Source organism: Panicum virgatum, chromosome 6N (genome assembly GCF_016808335.1).
Source record: "Panicum virgatum strain AP13 chromosome 6N, P.virgatum_v5, whole genome shotgun sequence".
NCBI lineage: Eukaryota > Viridiplantae > Streptophyta > Magnoliopsida > Poales > Poaceae > Panicum > Panicum virgatum.
In genome coordinates this window covers 37,326,362-37,346,125 of record NC_053150.1, presented here as the reverse complement: position 1 = coordinate 37,346,125, position 19,764 = coordinate 37,326,362, and the positions used below count along the sequence as shown (strand labels likewise).

General features: G+C 44.2%; 2 protein-coding genes across 2 annotated transcripts; one reads left to right on the top strand and one right to left on the bottom strand.

The window, feature by feature from the left end:
• Positions 1-6,017: 6,017 nt before the first annotated feature.
• On the bottom strand, positions 6,018-9,215 carry LOC120678640 (early nodulin-93-like). Its single transcript, XM_039959891.1, has 4 exons — positions 8,919-9,215; positions 8,265-8,326; positions 7,896-7,971; positions 6,018-6,369 (listed from the first exon to the last, which is right to left on the bottom strand). The coding sequence occupies exons 1-4, from the start codon at positions 8,977-8,979 to the stop codon at positions 6,284-6,286; spliced, it is 285 nt and encodes a 94-aa protein (XP_039815825.1). The 5' UTR covers positions 8,980-9,215; the 3' UTR covers positions 6,018-6,283.
• Positions 9,216-11,227: 2,012 nt separating this feature from the next.
• Positions 11,228-19,764, top strand: LOC120678639 (nuclear poly(A) polymerase 4-like). The gene is made up of 11 exons (XM_039959890.1): positions 11,228-11,772; positions 11,880-11,957; positions 15,136-15,243; positions 16,257-16,319; positions 16,398-16,559; positions 17,076-17,189; positions 17,275-17,337; positions 17,474-17,803; positions 17,883-18,047; positions 18,199-19,254; positions 19,349-19,764. Exons 1-10 carry the CDS (start codon positions 11,641-11,643, stop codon positions 19,069-19,071), a joined length of 2,088 nt encoding a protein of 695 aa, XP_039815824.1. The 5' UTR covers positions 11,228-11,640; the 3' UTR covers positions 19,072-19,254; positions 19,349-19,764.

Here is a 19,764-nt window from a genome sequence, read left to right as displayed (position 1 = left end):
TCTTGCGTGCCCTTTTATTTGTTGTTAATCGTATTATATATCTAGCACCTTATTTTCAAATGTAAGAACATCTCCAAGAGATGCTCTAAATCCTACTCTTCATATTACAATTAAGCTACCCATCTAACTAACCTTGGCTCTCTATAAGTCTCTGTTATCCAACAGACTAGCTATAAAATTCTTTTTTTCCCATGCCGCCGCCGATCCCCATCGCCCCTCCTGCTGCCTGACCTCACCGTCCGCCGCCCCTTCCCCGCCGCCCGCGCCAAGGATGGGGTCTCCGGCGAGCAGGGCCACGCCGGCGGGTTCAAGCTGGAGGTGGAGCAGCTCCGCGCCGCGCCCCGCGCGCCTCCCGCGCACGGCGGAGACCGAGCTCCGTCCCGCGCGCGCCGGAGTGGAGGCCGCAGCGGGGCTCGCGGGGCCGGCGGAAGCCGGAGCAGCGGCGGGAGGAGGTGGAGCGGGGTCGCCGGGCCGGCAGAGGCCGGAGCGGCGGCGGGAGGAGGCGGAGCGGAGGTCGCGGGGACAGTAGAGGCCGGATCGACGGCGGGAGGAGGCGGAACGGAGGTCGCCGGGCCGGCAGAGGCCGTGTCAACGGCGGGAGGAGGCGGAGCGGGGGCGCACGGCCGGGGATTGCGTGCCAGCGCTGCTCGGAGAAGAAAGCGAGGGGGAGGGTAGAGATAGCGACGATGATAGCGAGGGGTCCAACTTCACTGACTTGAAGAAGCGAAGTCACAAAGATGAACACTGTAGCAGGTACTGTAGCAATCAATCATGTCCATCCATCTCAGATCGGACGCCGGAAATACACCGAAAGTCACCGCTACAGTGTTTGCTGACTTTGCTTCAGCACTTCAGAGAATCCAGATTGGATAGCGAGAGGAGGGGGATGAAGAGTCTCTTGGAAGCTGTTTTTTTCTCCCCTTTCTCTAAATTTGGCTACCCAAATCTATATACATGAGCGATTGGATTTGCTCTAAGGAGTATTGTGTTCGCTAGTCGCAAATATTACACATATACAGTATGAAGGTTCATATGGTGAGTTTGGTGACCAACTTTCACACAAATGACTGGCAGGTCTAGAGGCATGGCTTATATTTGCTCCTTCAGTGAAGGGGGAAAAAAACTTGATGCCTTGGACACGTTTTTGTTTGAACTTTTGAAACTTTGACGGCCAATAGTTTTCTAAATATTCAGCCCAGGATCTTTAAAAATCGCATGTTAACATTTACCTTGGAGAATCCTCTTAATGATATTATGAATGCTATTTGATTTGATAAATACATTGTGATAGCTGGTCGTCCAAAATGTTTGTGTGTTTACAGGGAGCAATGACAAAAGTTTACAGGGAGTTTTATTTAAGATGATACTGCTATATACTTCGATGATGTCAAAGCCTTTTTGGGTTGGTGAGAGGTCAAGGGATCGAAGGTTGGTGATTGAATATCCGGACGAGGGTTCATCATCGAACATTCAAACTGTAAAGCTTGTCTAGCTTTCTTGTCTGCTGAACGGACTCCAACCCTGAACCTTGCTTATTGAGAAACCCTGGGGCGACGCCTGGACCCGCTGTGGCGGCATTGCTTTGTTTGGGATCCAAGAAACTGCTGCTGTTGCAGCACGCTTGAGTCCTTCAGAGCAGAGAGCTGCGCAAGTGTTTTGCAAATTAGTAAGGTGGCCCTGAAGATAGCTGGTGGACAAGTGTTTTGCAAGGTTAATGTAACCCAAGTCTTTATCAGTTCGATTAAAAGCTTCCGGTGCCTGGGAGAAAACATGCTTTTGTACTAACATTAAAAGCATGCAATGATTAATGTAACCCAAGTCTTTATCAGTTCGATTAAAAGCATGCTGTTGTTTATACACGTATCATACATTGCCGACGCAAAACCGTGGTAGCGGACAGGATCACAGGAAGCTTCCTAATCCTATCCTGTAGCGGGCAGAAAAATGGTTCCAGCACAATTACCGATTTAACTGACTTTTTTCTCTCCTAATGAATTAAACCTAATTGGCAATTTGATCTTTTTTTCTTCTAACTAAGCAAAGCATTTACTTGATGCCCCTGGTGGAGCAGATGGACAGTTGATCGAGCAGCAGGTAAGTAAGTATGGCCGAAAGCGGAATTTTCACAGCAAGCAAGGAAGGAAAGAGCCATCTTAAGATGGACGCGGTTTCTAAACCTGAGTGTAGTTATAGATATGTTTATACATGTAGGATGTCAATAAGATGTGGGTGTATACAGTGGCGCGTGTATATGTATAAACAGATAAGTTCAAGGTTTAAAAAAAAAGGAGGAAAGAGCCCACGGAATAATGGGCCGAGTCGGCCCATGATTAATCATTGCATGTTTTCTCCAAGGTTAATGTAACCCAAGTCTTTATCAGTTCGATTAAAAGCATAACTTTAACATTAATCAAAGAACAAAGAGTACTATCTTGGAATAACCCCACCAACCGAAAAATGATCAATGCACATAATAATCGCAAGTAGCAGTTTCTAGCTGATCGAAGTAACTAAGGAAATTGGAATCTAGATGTGCCATCGTATTGATTATTTCATGATAGCTCAGTTCGATACATGTTGCAAGTTAACTTTTTAGATGTTTAGAAGTTCTAATGAAGAGAACTAGGGAGAGGGACATATGCCCCCTCCTTACCTAGTCCCTAGTACATATCAGGTGTCATACCCGATTTTTAAAAGAAAACCCAATGCATAACTATACATATGGTTGTTCAATCCGCGTGGCCATTATAGCTTGCCCTTTTGGACCTTGATTCAATGATCACCACCAATTCTATAGTATCAAACAATTGGAGGGCGTCTATCTTTATTGGGGATGCGGTGAGCACTCAGACTTTGTAATGGTGATACCTTTTTCAATTCATTTTTGAGATCTTGAAGTCCTGACCTGATTGGTTTTCACAGGTCACACAGGTGCGGCGACCTTTTGTGCCGCAGCTACGGCTTCAGGACTCCTATTAATGGTCTGCTATGACTTCCGCCAATCGGTATTATGTGAAATATAGCAGTGCAACAGAATTGACATTGACGTAACAAGAGCGTTAATCTGCTTTGCTGCCGTCCTGCCCTCGTTGTATGTGAACTGAGTAAGGTGGTGCGCATCAGCTATAATCCACCACCACCACCAGAATACCATGCCGTTTCCGGCAAATCGGCTTCTCCTATGTTCGAACGTCATTTGTTTAATTATGGCTGTCGCTGCCATAGGTGTCTCTGTCACCCACAATATAATTGGATTTGGAGTTTTCGGGTACGTACAAATGAAATTAGTTTAATCTGCACTTTCTTTAATTTCTTGAACAATGCAAAATAAATAACTAATTATTTGTCTATTACAACTCGCAGCATGTGTGCTGCAAATAATGTTGCAAACATTGAGCATATCTTTTGGGTCAACGGCCCCACTACCGGCGGACTGGCCGTTATTGTGTCTTTTCATACTAGCTGCGCAATGGGTACGTATATGGTATCTAATTTTTTCCTTCTTATTTTCTTTTTTACAGTCAGTAATGATATTTCTATACATATATTTGTAGAGTAATGATATACACACACATTATTGTATGCATGCAGATGCTTTCGTTTTGGGCGGTGGGCACGGCCTGTGGTAGTATCGGAGTAATACACTACATGCCCATCAATGGCTATGTCGCCAATCTGGGAAGGAGATTATTTTGGGTGCTCCCCCTAACAGGTGGAGCACTTACAACTGTGACAGCTACTATCAGTACTCAATTTGCAATTAACTGTTGGCTCCGCCGTCGAGCACAGCACCAGTAGGAGTCTAGGAGAAGAGCTAGCTAGATCGCCTACGACGAGGTTCGTTCGTCTGTTCCCTCTCATCAGTTTCTCGATGATCGATTGTGTCGTCAGTGCGCACATCGAACGAAGTTCTAATGAAGAGAACTAGGGAGGGGGGCATATGCCCCCTCCTTACTAGTCCCTAGTACATATCAGGTGTCATACCCGGTTTTTAAGAGAAAACCGAAGGCATAATTATACGTATGGTTGTTCAATCTGCATGGTCATTATTATCGCTTGCCCTTTTGGTCCTTGATTCAATGATCACCACTAATTCTACAGTATCAAACAATTGGTGGGCGTCTATTTTTATTGGGATGCGGTGAGCACTCAGACTTTGTAATGGTGATACCTTTTTCAATTCATTTTTGAGATCTTGAAGTCCTGACCTGATTGGTTCACAGGTCACAGGTGCGGCGACCTTTTGTGCCGCACCTGCAGCTTCAGGACTCCTATTAATGGTCCGATATGACTTCCGCCAATCAGTATCATGTGAAACACAGCAGCGCGGCAGAATTGACACTGCCGTAACAAGAGCGTTAATCTGCTTTGCTGGCATCCTGCCCTCGTTGTACATGAACTGGGTAAGGTGGTGCGCATCAGCTACAATCCACCACCACCAGAATACCATATCGTTTCGGGCAAATGGGCTTCTCCTATGTTCGAACATCATTTGTTTAATTATGGCTGCCGCTGCCATAGGTGTCTCTGTCACCCACAATATAATCGGATTTGAAGTTTTCGGGTACGTACAAATGAAATTAGTTTAATCTGCGCTTTCTTTAATTTCTTGAACAATGCAAAATAAATAACTAATTATTTGTCTATTATCGAATTATTTCATCGCGCATGCATATTCTCGTATATTGCATCGATGATGCAAGTCGCAGCATGTGTGCCACAAATAGTGTTCCAAACATTGAGCATTTCTTTTGGGTCAACGGCCCCACTACCAGCGGACTGGCCGTTATTGTGTCTTTTCATACTAGCCGTGCAATGGGTACGTATATGGTCTCTAATTTTTTTCCTTCTTATTTTCTTTTTTACAGTCAGTAATGATATTTCTATCCATATATTTGTAGAGTATATATATATACACACACACACATTATTGTATGCATGCAGTTGCTTTCGTTTTGGACGGTGGACACGGCCTGTGGTAGTCTCGGAGTAATACACTACTTGACCATCAATGGTTACGTCGCCAATCTGGGAAGGAGATTATTTTGGGTGCTCCCCTGACGGCGGGAGCACTTACAACTGTGACAGCTGCTATCAGGACACAATTTGCAATTAACTGTTGGCTCCGCCGTCGGGCGCAACACAAGTAGGAGAAGAGCTAGCTAGATCGCCTACTACGAGGTTCGTTCGTCTGTTCCCTCTCATCAGTTTCTCGATAATCGATTGTGTCGTCAGTACGCGCGTCGAACGTTACGAATATGAGATGATTTTCGCAGGGCATGGCGATCCTGAAAGACTCCCTGCAGTCCAAGACGGTGCTGACTGATGTCTTCCACGGCAACAAGGAACGAACTCTCGGTAGTGCTTGAAGCAGCGCCGGTGGTGCGGCTGAGATGGACATTATTGCTATCTAGCTTTTGCGTGGCCTCGAGTCTTTTGACTCTTTTCGGAAGAGATTCAAAGCTAAGGAACTATGTATATATCATCGAGTCTTGGACGGCTGAGATTGGATATGTATCATTACAAATATCCATCTTATGAGATATGCCAGTAACATTTGTCTATTCGGAACGATGAGATGTGCCATTTTGTATGTTTTTTTGTGCACTTGGTCCTACGTACAGACACTAGTATTTCTTAGTAGACAAAAATATCCCTGCCTTACTTCCACCCATAGCTTCTTCCTCAACTCATCCGAGCCACTGCAATCTCAGCTGCGACCACACCTGCTCCTCCTAGCATTGGCCCGGCCGCTCCTCCTCTCTAAGCCATCCTCAGGCTGCAACGGGCCTGATGGCTGCAAAAGAAGGCTCACTGTAGCCCGCAGTCTGCCAATTTACTGCAAAAGAAGCAGGCTACAATGGGCTGGCGCCTGGCGATGGCTGGCTGGCTAATCAGCAGCTCCAGCCCAGCCAGTTAAGGCCAACCGAACAGCCCAGAACTTGCTGAAGCAGTCACCGAATGACATGCACGCCCTCCTGATAGTTTGCAGGAGGAATGTCAAAGAACAGAAGAAATGTCCAACTTGGGAGGCAACAAATACCATATAGCATTTTACTGAACAGTCTTACAACCCCTGACAAGTGACAAAGAAGCAGGTCTCGTATTCCACATTACAAAGGCGTATACCCATTAGCCCCATATTTTATTCCAAATAAAATTAGGGGAAAACTGCATGCACCGGTTGAGTCCGTCAGGTAAGCAAGTCTTTACAGCACAATTGGCTTGAGTAGCGAAACACCAAAATCAGTGAGCCATTACAGCCATAGTTCTGCACCGAAATCTACTTGTCAAGCTTCCCGATGGTGTTTTGTCTTGCGTTCCGTAGAATGGTTTTATCGGCAGTGATGAAGAAGCCAGCGATACAGGCTGACAAATAAACCAGTAAACTTTCAGAATAGCCTTTTGTCCAATAAGCATGTTAATTTATAAATCTAGCTTGTATAAGGTAATGCAACAAAAACAAAGTTTCTATATGTTGCTTGATCAGTTTTAGTGGTGTTCCCAATAGCATTTATCAAAATATGGTAAAACTGTAAAAACGCTTCAGATAACCAATAGCCAATTATAGTCACTTCATGTACCTTTAGACTAGTGAACTTGTTAATTTAAACTACAATAGCAGTATAGCACACTTTATGTTGTTCAAGTCCATTCTGAAAACAAGATCAACCTCATGGGGACAGCTGTGATCATCCAGACTCACAAGAACTTGGAAGGAATAAAACAAGAAAAGAAAAAAAGAAATAAAGCTCTGGTTGCAGCAATTCAAAGTATGTACATTAAAAATTAGGCGAGAGTAAACAAAAATTAAAAGGTGTGATAAGCTGGCAATCTGTACTTCTTCAAATACTTCACTTGCGCAGCATATTTTAAGGGCATTAACATAAAGCCCTATAATAAACCAATAATCTCCAGACAGACAGAACCAACAATCCAACATATTTCATTTTGCTGATGTTATTGCATGACATTCTGCTTTGCATCTTAATTAAGACTCAAGACTGGTGATGTTACTTCTATGTCTTCTATGTTACTGTCAGATGAGACATTTAAAGCTACTCACTTGACAAAGAAAGTGCTATTTCATTTATCTTACTAGTCACAGAAACATGCCAGTAATTCATTACCACAAGTCCTGTTTGTACGTTTCCTCTTAACAACATCAGAATAAAAAGAAGGTGGTTCTACACTTCTACTTTTCTGCAGTAATATATGAGCATTGAAGAATCATCCATTAATGTAAGCTGGATGCCGGATGCTTTTCTTCTATTCTAGAATGTCAAACTTTATTCACGCATCACGCATGCAAACAACATTTAAAGTTGACGTAAGTCAATAGATTGAATTTCAATTATAAACAGAGAACTGGAAAGATATGTCGCTCAGAAGTTGAACAGGAAAAAAAGGGCTTGTGAATCATAGAGGATTGGATCCTTTTAAGAGTCAAATTCTGGGAATGTTTTTTTAAACAATGGGCCAAGTATGAGAACATATGATATATGCACTAAACAGGAGAGGATAAGATATTGTTATAATGGAAACCCTAAATGGAGGAAAGCATCTAATGACTGAGTAGCATGAGAACTTGAAAGCCTGAACAAATAGGATAAAGATTCAAAATAAGTGTCTTTCAGCACATCCCAACAAATAGGCACCATCACACCATGTTGGATTTGGTTACCTAAGTATTTTCATGTAGTTACTTTATATTGTAAAACAGTGCGAGTGCAAACAAATTGTTGGGATGTGCTAAGATATATGTAAGCTACCATATGAACAAATTCAATATCGTGTTGCAACTATTAGTCATTACAGCTACATGGCAATTTGTTTGTACTCGCACTGTTTTACAGCTACATTAGCTCAATAACTAGTTTTCAGTAGAACAGTACCTGCAGATATGATGAGTGCTTGTGCAGTGTAGTTGAGATTAGCCTTAGCCCAAGGAAGGACACGGCAGCCGACCAACTGCAGCAGATACATGTAGATCAGAAGTATATGCAAAATAACAGTCCAAATCCTTTCATAGTTAAACATATGGGATCTATTGAAGGTAGCTAGTTAATCTTTTCAAGTCAGCAGAATTTCATTTTTCCTACTAAATTATAAGAAGAGATATAACAGGTCGATGGAATGATTCCTTAAAAAAGCAAAGCTAAAAAATGATGATATACCCTCTCTCAAGCATGGACATTAAATGTCTTGGGAGGAAGTGCACATAAACTACAGACTGCAAATTAAATAGTTAAGCAATTACACACCGTGGGAACCGCTACCACAGTACCAGCTATTGCAGCATTCTTCGCTCCCAGTAGTACAGCTTCTGTAACAGGAACACTCTAGAAATTAGCATTGCAGCAAAAGAATGCACAACCTGAAACTCGTTCATAATTCCGTAAGGCCAATAGAAGCTCCCACTCTGCCACTTTATTCATTCAGAAAACAACGTGCCACTGCCTAGGAACTTCACCAACAGGGTCTGCTAAGCATCAGAAAAGAATGCCTCCAGGGAAGAGAACACTAAATACATTACTAATTCACAAGGAACTGCAGATCAAGAGACGTCATGTGACTATGTGAGTGCAAATGTAGTAGTAACAATAATCGAAGCCATCTCTAGATACCCGCTGACTTAAGGCCGTCAAGACAAAGGGGAAGAGAACGGGGGAGAATGGGGATCGAAACCGAACCAAAAACCCATCTTTGGCTCCGCAACGATCCCTCAGAGCCCAAGAGCCTGGCCCCAGCCACCCGCCCACCCTGGGACACCTAGATTTGCACGGCCCTCAGTGCGAGCGCCCTTGCGCGGGCGCAACAAATCCACCTATTTGTTTTAGCTGGACCTAAGAATTGAAGTCGAATTGGGATGGATCGAGAATCGGATGGCACGGGATCGGAAACGGGAACGGAGCTACCTTTGACGGCGGCGTCGGACTCCTCCTTGGGAGACCGGATCAAGAAGCTCCTGCCGGCCATGGCTTCTCCCTGTACTCTACGTCTCTACTTGTTCTAGACTTCTAGTCCTAGCTCCCTTCGCTGCTGGGAGCCGGGGCGCTGGGCGGAGAATGGGCAGAAATAAGAATGGCGAGCGAGCCAGCGAAGAACAAATTGTTTCTTCCTGGTTCCGGCTCGTGCTTGGCGTTGGTAGGCGGCGGCCCGTGCGCGAGTGGACAGTGGAGAGGTTGGGCACGGAATGGACTGACGAACTAGCACGACGGCATGTGAGGAATACAGCGCGCTAGCCGCCATGGCCCACCGTTGGCAGCTTAGCCAAGTTCTCGAGCCATTTTTTAAAACCTCTTTTCAAAAAAAAAAGAAACCCAAGTTATTGTAGGTAATTGCGTCTGTTCATATCGTAGTGGCAAAAAGACCTTTCCCCGGACTTCTGCGATTCCAGGGGATTTGCCATTAAGCGCAATTTAAGGGCATCTCCAACAGTTCCTCATCTCTCTTTCCCATCTTTGATTTTTTGGAAAAAGGAAAAAAAAACACTCTCCAATAGTTCCCTATTTTGATTTCACATCTCCTAACAATTAGTAAATTGGGTTGGCTTGTGCGTAAATATGCGCGCTACTCCGTAGCTCCCCATCGCGACTCCCCGCGAGCGCTTTCTTCGTCGCGCGTTTTCTTCCCGCGGAGAGGTCTCGTTCGTGCAGCAAATTGGCCGGCCTTGTGCCCGATCTGCAGCCTCGAGAGCATCTCTCGGACATCCGCATGCGCCGGCGGCGACGGGCCGGAGGACTCGGACAGCATGCTGGTCCTCACGAGCAGCACGCAGTACCGGAGGTTAAGGTCCAGCTTCCCAGAGAGCGCGTCGATGGCACAGGCACTCTGCGTCCGCAGCTTCCCGTCTGGTGGCAGCCTCCGGCACCGGCCGGCGAGGTCGGCCGCCTCGGCGAGCGTCCCAGCTGACGAACTTGGCGCCGTCCTCGCACACCCGGAAGCCCAGGTCGAGGCAGCTCACGTTCGCGTTGTAGTTGTAGGGCGGCCCGCCTTAGCCGCAGAGCTGGGTGTTGAACTCGTAGGCGCCGTCGTTGAGGGTCTTGAGGCCGCCGCTGTAGTCGAGGTCACCGTCGTCGGGCCTGGGCGCGACGAGCTTCTGGGGCAGGCAGCCTAGCTAGGGGCCCGGTGCCATGGACCCAGAAGTTCTTGGCGCCGTTGTAGTACAGAGTCTGGATGGATACAATTAATCGAAGCTGGTTCGTCGTCATAGTTCAGACAAGAACGAATTGAGCTACTTGGCCGATGATCGAGCTGGAGGGGAGAGGGGCGACCGTGAGACGGCGGCGTCGAAGAATCACGGGAGGAAGGAAAGTTTGGTTTGGAATTTATGGGCCACAATTTTTCATATTTAGCAAGTTAAAATAGGGTACTATTGGAGATGATCTCCTTTTTATCTCCCCAAACCTATTTGGGGAGTTGGCAAACAACAAGATTTAGGAAGAATAAATGGGGAACTCTTGGAGATGCTCTAAAACGCTGCTAATAACATTCGAATACTAGGAAGATTTTCTAAGGTTTCGCTCAAATTGTAATATCTGAACTTGGACGAGCAAGAATTGAGACCTCAAGCTAATGAAGAGGGTGAAAAAAAAATAGGATTGTGAATATTCACTTTGTTCGCTGCAACTAGCCAACAATGTTTTTTTTATACCAAATCAGCACCAGCCACCAGCCAACCAACAATACCTTTCTTTCACAATAAATCAGCACCAGCCATCAACCACAGCCAGCCGAACAGAGTGAATTATCTAACAAGATTTATCCTTGTATATAGGACAATACATTGTAGCCATAGATAAATAGGCTAAAAAGGCAATGCTATACTCCTCTCCCAATTAATATCTCAAAAAGTATATTTAGTATTTAATTTTCCTTATGAACAACTGTTACTGGACTAGCATTATCTTCAAAACGGACATATTGATATAACCTTTTGCTTGTGAAATTACTACCGAGTCTCACAGAGTTTTTGACATTTTCATATCGAAATAAGTTTTTTTTTGTAGTGGCCAATATGAATAATATTTTTTTCTTTACAATCACTAATCTATCATTTTCTGTTCTTACATAGTCAACCTTATAAACCCAATACAAACGGTGAATATCTCACTGGACTAGCATTATCTCACTAATCTATCATTTGTCCAAAAATTCCCATATACGGCAAACAATTCGTAGTAGTGGTGGTATGGCCTACCAGTCAGCCGGCCCAGTCCCTCGCCGGCGAAGCTTCCAACTCCCACACGGCGAAGCGCTGGCCCTCCTCTCCACCTCCGCCGCAAACACGCCAACTCTTCGCACGAATCCTTCTCTCCTCAATCCACTCCTCCTCCTCCTCCGCCGCCGCCTCCAACATTTCTGCTGGGAGGGATCCCGCCTCGTGTGCGCCGCGGCAACTTTGCGGGGCGGAGTTTGGCAGGCCTAGTCTCCCGCCAGGAGGCGCAAATTCGGGTCAGCGTCGCGTGGTTCCGAAGGCCGACCGGTTGATTTGAATCCGGGGGGCACGGATTGGCTGCGTGAGACGTGAGAGGGCGGGCTCGATTTTGCGGGCGCGCCGGGGAGGGTACGGAGTAGCTTGCTGGGGTCAGGCGGCGCGCGGAAGCAGTAGGTGCTTGGCTGGGCTGCGTTGCGTTGATGGCGGGATCTGTCGGCGTGGGCAGGGCGGCGCCGCGGTCGTCACCGAAGCGGTACGCGGGCACCGACCCGCCGTTGTCTCTTGCCGGGCCGACGATGGCGGATCTCCAGAGGACGGCCGAGCTGGAGAAGGTTATCCTTCGTTGCTGCTTATGATTCTCGTCCAGTCGGCATGCGTGAACTGCATTGTGAATTTGTGATGATGTTCCCTTTTGCTTTGCCGAAAAACTTGGTTTCAGTTCTTGGTTGAAGCAGGACTTTACGAAGGGAAGGAGGAGTCTGCGAAGAGGGAAGAGGTGCTGTCCGAGATTGGTCAGGTGATTCTTTGCTTCCTGTTTTGCCCACTATTTGCTTGCTGCTTGTTTACCATAAAGGAACTGACAAGCTGAATCTCAGACATAATTGAAGCTGAGAGGTGAACTTACAGGGAATATGCAATATGCACTCTCTACTTGAGCTTTGTATGGTGTGTACGGCCTTTTTTCATTTTACCGCTTGCACAAATGTACTTGTATGGTTGTTGTTTGGAATTCCTTGTTGTTTCAACCTTTCTGAAAAGGAAAGAATTGCCTAATCGGTAACCAACGTGATTATGTCCGTTACTTGTAATTTCTTCAGCACTTGTATACTTTGGTATGGAGCATTTCACTTCAGCATGATTATGTCCACAACAACAACAACAACAACATAGTCTTTTTTCCCAAGCAAGTTGGAGTAGGCTAGAGATGAAACCCAAAAGAAATAAAGGTCATGGTTCAGGCACATTGATAGCTAATCTCCAAGCGCTCCTATCCAAAACTATCTCTTTAGAGATATTCCAATCCTTAACATCTCTCTTAACCGACTCATCCCAAGTCAGTTTAGGTCTACCTCTATCCCTCTTTACATTATCGACCCGCTCAAGAACCCCACTACGCACCGGCGCCTCAGGAGGCCTCCGTTGGACATGTCCAAACCATCTCAGCAGATGTTGGGTAAGTTTATCCTCAATTGGTGCCCCTCCAACCCTATCCCGAATAGCTTCGTTTCGGACTCTGTCCCTCCTTGTGTGCCCGCAAAACCACCACAACATCCGCATCTCTGCTACACTCAGTTGCTGGACATGTCGCCTTTTTGTAGGCCAACATTCAGCACCGTATAACATCGCCGGGCGAATTGCTGTTCTATAGAACTTGACTTTTAGCTTTTGTGGCACCCTTTTGTCACAAAGGATACCAGAAGCTTGACGCCATTTCAACCAGCCAGCTAAAATTCTATGCTTAACATCTTCATGCCTAGTCGCGCTGAAATCACACATCATGTACTCGGTCTTGGTCCTACTAAGTCTAAACCCTTTCGACTCTAACGTGCGTCTCCACAGCTCTAACTTCCTATTAACCCTTGCCCTACTCTCGTCAACTAGCACCACATCATCAGTAAAGAGCATACACCAAGAGATCTCACCTTGTATATCCCTTATAACCTCATACAGCACTAAAGCAAATAAATAAGGGCTCAAAGCTGACCCCTGGTGTAGGCCTATGTTAATAGAAAAGTCAGTGGTGTCGCCATCACATGTCCGGACAAACGTCGTCGCATCCTTGTATATATCCTTGATAAGGGTAATGTACTTAGTTGGGACTTTGTGCTTCTCCAAGGCCCACCACATGACATTTCTCGGTACTTTGTCATACGCCTTCTCAAGGTCAATAAAGACCATGTGCAAGTCCTTCTTCTGCTCCCTATATCTCTCCATCAATTGTCGTATTAAGGAAATCGCCTCCATGGTTGACCTTCCAGGCATGAACCCAAACTGGTTTTGGGTCACACTTGTCACTCTTCTTAGGCGATGCTCGATAACCCTCTCCCAGAGCTTCATCGTATGGCTCATCAGCTTAATCCCACGGTAGTTAGTACAACTTTGAACATCACCCTTATTTTTGAAGGTAGGTACTAATATACTTCTCCTCCACTTTTCCGGCATCTTGTTTGACCGAAAAATGAGGTTAAAAAGCTTAATCAACCATACTATTGCTCTGTCACCTAGGCATCTCCACACCTCAATGGGGATACCATCAGGGCCCATCGCTTTACCTCCCTTCATCCTCTTCAAAGCCTCCCCGATCTCTACCTTCTGAATTCTCCTCACAAAGCGTCTGTTGGTATCGTCAAAAGAGTCATCTAACTCAAGGGTAGGGCCCTTACTGTCCCCATTAAACAACTTGTCGAAGTACTCTCTCCATCTATCCCTGATCTCCTCATCCTTCACTAGCAGTCGATCTGTCCCATCCTTGATGCATTTGATTTGGTTGATGTCTCTTGTCTTCCGCTCGCGGATCCTAGCCATTCTATAAATGTCCTTCTCCCCTTCTTTCGTGCCTAGCCACTGATACAGGTCATCATACGCTTTACCCTTTGCTACAATCACAGCTCGCTTTGCAACCCTCTTCGCTAATTTATAGCCCTCGATGTTGGCTGCACTCTTGTCAAGGTGGAGGCGTTTGAAACACTCATTCTCCTTAATAGCCCTTTGCACCTCGTCATTCCACCACCAGGTGTCTTTCCCCTCCTGTTTGCCTCTCCTACTCACGCCAAACACCTCTGAGGCCACCTTCCGAACACATGTTGCCATCTTTAACCATATGTCATCTGCATCTTCTCCTTCTTCCCAAGGCCCCTCACCTAGCATCCTCTCCTTAAACACTTGTGCCGCTTCCCCTCTAAGCTTCCACCACTTTGTTCTCGCAATCTTGGCACGTTTGTCCCGGTGGACACGTACCCGAAGACGAAAGTCCGCCACCACAAGTTTATGTTGAGGGACAACCCACTCCCCAGGTATCACCTTACAATCTAAGCAATCACGTCTATCCTCCCTCCTAGCAAGGATAAAGTCGATCTGGCTCGAGTGTTGTCCACTACGAAACGTCACAAGATGGGATTCCCTCTTCTTGAAAACGGTATTCGCTATCAACAAGTCGTAGGCCAACGCAAAGTTCAACACATCCTCCCTCTCTTGATGTGTTGAACTTCGCGTTGGCCTACGACTTGTTGATAGCAAATACCGTTTTCAAGAACTTCGCGTTTTCAGCATGATTATGTCCATTGCTAGTATTTTCTTCAGCACTTATATACTTTGGTATGGACTATTTTATTTCAGAAGGGGAGCCTTGGCGCAGTGGTAAAGCTGCTGCCTTGTGACCTTGAGGTCACGAGTTCAAGTCCTGGTACCAGCCTCTTGCAGAAATGCAGGGAAAGGCTGCGTACAAAAAGACCTAAGTGGTCGGACCCTTCCCCGGACCCTGCGCAAGCGGGAGCTACATGCACCGGGCTGCCCTTTTTTTTTATTTCACTAACTGCACATTAGAATGTCGACAAGCATAGTTTCTTTTCTACTTCTACTTTGTAGAAATACTATAACTTGTTTCGCTGCCATTTTTTTCTTCTTATTAATCTATCTTTGCATGAAGTGTTGAACAATACATTAACCTGTGCATATGCTTTCTATTGAATTTACAGATAGTCAAGGAATGGGTGAAGCACTTGACTCGTAAGAAAGGATATGCTGAGCAATTGGTTGAACGAGCAAATGCAGTCCTTTTCACTTTTGGGTCTTACAGATTGGGGGTATCTGCCTCTTTTAGTTCTTTTATCTGCAACAAATATTACTGCCATTCCATTATCGAAATAGTCTTATTAAATGGAATTCAAGTTCCAATAACTGAATGTTGCCTATATTGCTACCTTTTTACTTTCCATACATGTATTTTTGCTTCTCCCCTTCTCCTTTTATTCTATATTAGATACCATTTTGTTGCCTAAACCTTTTCTAATGGTCCTTCAACATTCAGACTTTGTTTTATGTTTTGCATAAGCAGAAGGGGTTGAAACTTAAGAACTAGTAGGTGCTTTCAAGTTCGATACTCCACTTTTCATTAAGTTGACATAATGGCATTAAACAATTACTGTGAATTGCTGTTCAGATAAAGAGTTGATCAGAAGGAATATAACCTGTTACTGGCAAGTAGCAACACTCGAAGGAACATCGAGAATGATAGGAAGAAGGCAAATAAAGGAATGTTACAGAGGATTGTAATTTTGTACTGGAACATATGGACATATGGTGCTGATTTATGGTTGACCTCTTGCTAGTTGTTATCTTGATACTAGGAAACATGACAGATTGCACTTCTTGTTTTGTAGAATGTGGACAAGATCAGTACTGCCTATGGGGGTTGAATTTTTCTTTCTTCAATGAATAATATTTATATGTGTTAAGAGCAATGATACCCCCAGATTTGCTGAGAGTGGTTATCTATTGTGTGTACCTCTGATAAAGAGCCTCAATCACATAATTGTTACTGGGATACTGCAAAAGTTAGACACATTCCATTTCTGTTTGTTAGCAGTAAATTGCTGGAATAAGGGGTTCTAGAATGTAAAGGTTTATTGATAGCTATTGCGTAACCAGTTTGCTGCTGCATCATGCAAATTAACTTGGTAGAAATTTTATGTAAGGTGACAAAAACATCCTTCCCTAGGTTTTCTGTCCCCCTTTACTTGATTTTGAGAGGTGCTGATACAGTATGATCAACTGTATGAAACATTTTATAAGGTAGATTTTCTTATAACTTTGTTAGGTTCATGGACCTGGAGCTGATATTGATACCCTTTGTGTTGGACCTTCATATGTGAACCGAGAGGTGAATTCGCCTGTGCTATTTATCGTTTAGATTCCATAACGATTTACAATGCATGCTAACAATAATAATCTTCTGCAGGAGGATTTCTTTGTCACACTGCATGGGATATTAGCAGAAAAGGAAGAAGTGACTGAGTTGCAACCTGTACCTGAAGCTCATGTACCTGTTTTGAAATTTAAGTTTCGTGGGATATCAATTGACCTTCTCTATGCTAGCCTCTCTCTTTCAGTAATACCAGTAGTAAGTCAATTCGTTGAATGTTTCTGTGTATTAATGTGTCCTTGTTCTTTCAGACTTTCACACTTCTAAATAAATTCCTGCATATGAAGTATACCTTCTGCATGAAATAGTGTTTTAGCAGCTTAGGTTATCTTCTATAAACTAATGCTTTTCAAGAGTTGAAATTGTGATAGATTTTTGGCCCTTTTTTTAAAAAAAAAACTGTTTTCTTAAAATATATATTACCGAATTGTTCAGCATGTTTTGTTTGTTGATATGAAAATGCACCCTTGAATAGTATTCACAATGTTTTTCTCAACCTTGATGTAATTCATTTGGTTAACCGTTAACCTTTTAAGATGATGGGAAAGACAAAATATATACCTTTAACTGTATGTTTGGCCTTTCCAAAGTCTTCATAGCCGTGTTTGTAAATACTGGAGATTTTGATAAAAGTTAGCGGGGGTTCTCTCTGTCAAACACATACACGCGTGCTTGATGTTGTTAAATAGATGTATTCTTGTTGTGCTGCTGCAGGATTTTGATATTTCTCAAGGATCTGTGCTTTGTGATGTTGATGAAGCAACTGTTCGAAGTCTTAATGGGTGCAGAGTGGCAGATCAGATTCTTCGGCTTGTTCCAAATGCTGAGGTTATATGAACCATACTCCCTCCCACTTTTATTCCTGTAGGATATGGTCCCACTGTGTCAGTATTCCAAAGTTTATGCTTTGCAGAACTTCCGGACAACACTCAGATGCTTGAAGTACTGGGCAAAGAGAAGGGGTGTTTATTCTAATGTAAGCCTGAGTTTATCACCAATTATTTGCAAAGTTTCTTTTGCAGTTGGACCCAAACCACCACTATTTAAAAGGGAATCGTCCATGCAAACAAATTGTTCTGATGTTAAAGTATTTAAAATATTTTCCTTGTCAGATTACTGGTTTCCTTGGAGGTGTCAACTGGGCTCTGCTGGTTGCTCGTGTCTGCCAACTCTATCCTAATGCTGTGCCAAGTATGCTGGTTTCTAGATTCTTCAGAGTTTTTACCCAGTGGCAATGGCCAAATCCAGTAATGCTATGTGCGATTGAGAATGATGATCTTGGTTTTTCTATATGGGATCCACGCAAAAATCCTTGTGATAGAAACCATCTAATGCCCATCATCACTCCAGCCTATCCATGCATGAACTCTAGCTACAATGTTTCAACCAGCACACTGAGGGTTATAATGAAGCAATTTCAGTTTGGCAACAAAATTTGTCAGGTAAGCATTATGTTGTACCTAAAAATTTGCATGAGAGATAATGTTCATGGTATGGTCTTACTTCCTATATTTCATGCAGGAAATTGACCTTAATAAGGCCAATTGGAGTGCTTTATTTGAGCCTTTCCATTTCTTTGAGGCATATAGAAAGTTTCTAGTGGTTGACATAGTTGCGGATGATGATGATGATCTTCGGCTTTGGAAGGGATGGGTTGAGTCTCGTTTGAGACAACTTACTTTAAAGGTGCATTTTGAGTTTCGTAGTTCTGAGTCCCATATTTTTAACTGCTGTTACTTTTCTTCATTAGATACATGGAGTCCACATAAAAGGCTTGGTTATTTAGATATTTTACTGCAAAGAATAAGTTCCTTATGGTGTTTGTTCTTCAATGCAGATTGAGCGGGATACTAAAGGAATTCTGCAGTGCCATCCTTACCCATGTGAGTATTCAGATCCCGCAATAGAATGTGCACATTGTGCATTCTACATGGGCTTATCAAGGAAAGAGGGGTTGAAAAAACGTGGTCAACAATTTGACATCCGTGGGACAGTAGATGAATTTATGCGTGAAATTGGCATGTATTCATTGTGGAAGCCTGGGATGGATCTGGCTGTCACCCATGTCCGTAGGGAGCAGGTCCCATCTTATGTATTTCAGCAAGGATACAAGAAACCCTCTCCTAGGATGCATGCAAACCAACAGGAGCAGTCTGATGGAGATGGCACACTGAGTCCAGATCTGGAGGGTCAACTTAAGAGAAAGTATGATTCTGATGGAGATGGCCTTGCGGAACTTCGTAAATCTGTTAAAAGGGCTTCAGTAAGCCCACCTGGTGATGAAACCCCACCTCATCATGGAAATAGTGTCAGTCAGGTCCTATGTGACAGTCCAGTGAAATTAGTTTCCAGTGCACTTTGCAGCGGGGCTCTGACTTCTCCGTCACATGATGATGTAACTTTTGAACCAACTGCATTAACTAGTTCACCACATGGATCTGAGGATACCTCAGCATCAGGCACAAGCTGTGCAGCAGTGGAAGCAGTTGTTTTGGCTGATGAATCTAGTAAGCTTGTTAACCTGACATGTGATGTTGAAGTTGACACAGTTCAGACGATGGATGTGCACACAACTTCAGAATTCGTGGCTCAGAAGAATGGGACAAAGGTTGAGGGAATCAGAAGCTTGGCGAGCAGCAATTGTGCTGAGTTTCTAGAGAGGGAAGTTCTTGCTGAGAACATGCACTTGAGTGGAGATGAAGTGATTTGAATCGGTGTTTCAGAGGTTTTACTTTCTATATTTCATCCTATCTAATTAAATTCTCTCTTTTCTTTTTCATTTTTTAACTGTTCTGATCTGCAAAGTCGACGAAACATGTGATTCAAGTGGTTTTGAAAGGTGATGCAGGTCAGAAATTTTATAGAGCTCAAGAGGCCAGAAAGCGTAACCGAGGCATGTATACGATACTAACTCTTCTGCCTTAAGCATAAAGAATGCTCTATTATGTTTATGCCGCGCCTTTTCTGTTCCTGTTTCTTGATGACAGGACTTCACTCATTTGCTGTCAACACTACAAGAAGGGACCAATGACTGCTGGCTGCTGGATGGAAGTTGAGTTTGACGCCTGTGGTCGGTAAGTTTGGTTGAAGATTGCTTTTGCTCGCTGAAGAAGCTGGTGTAAATCTTACAGCAGCTATAACTGGGAAAAGTGATGCAAGTTATGAGAATGATGAAAGATGAGACACCACATCTGAGAACCATGGACATGCGTGTGCATCACACTAAACAAGGAACCATTCAAGTAAAATGGGGTCTCACACTCGAACCGTACTCGGAGACGTTAATAGTCTATAGGTACTCCAGTTGTTTATGCACAAATCATGTGGTTATTTAGCCATGTACGCCAAGTACCTATAAAAAATTCAATGAAATGCATGAAGTTTTGGGCCTTTTGGCATACTC

Coding starts and splice junctions, on each gene's coding strand:
- LOC120678640 (XM_039959891.1), bottom strand. CDS start 8,979: ATGGCCGGCAGGAGCTTCTTGATCCGGTCTCCCAAGGAGGAGTCCGAC. Junction 8,327..8,918: donor GTCCGACGCCGCCGTCAAAG/GTAGCTCCGTTC, acceptor TTCCTGTTACAG/AAGCTGTACTACTGGGAGCG. Junction 7,972..8,264: donor CTGTGGTAGCGGTTCCCACG/GTGTGTAATTGC, acceptor TATCTGCTGCAG/TTGGTCGGCTGCCGTGTCCT.
- LOC120678639 (XM_039959890.1), top strand. CDS start 11,641: ATGGCGGGATCTGTCGGCGTGGGCAGGGCGGCGCCGCGGTCGTCACCG. Junction 15,244..16,256: donor TTGGGTCTTACAGATTGGGG/GTATCTGCCTCT, acceptor TAACTTTGTTAG/GTTCATGGACCTGGAGCTGA. Junction 17,190..17,274: donor GGCTTGTTCCAAATGCTGAG/GTTATATGAACC, acceptor TATGCTTTGCAG/AACTTCCGGACAACACTCAG.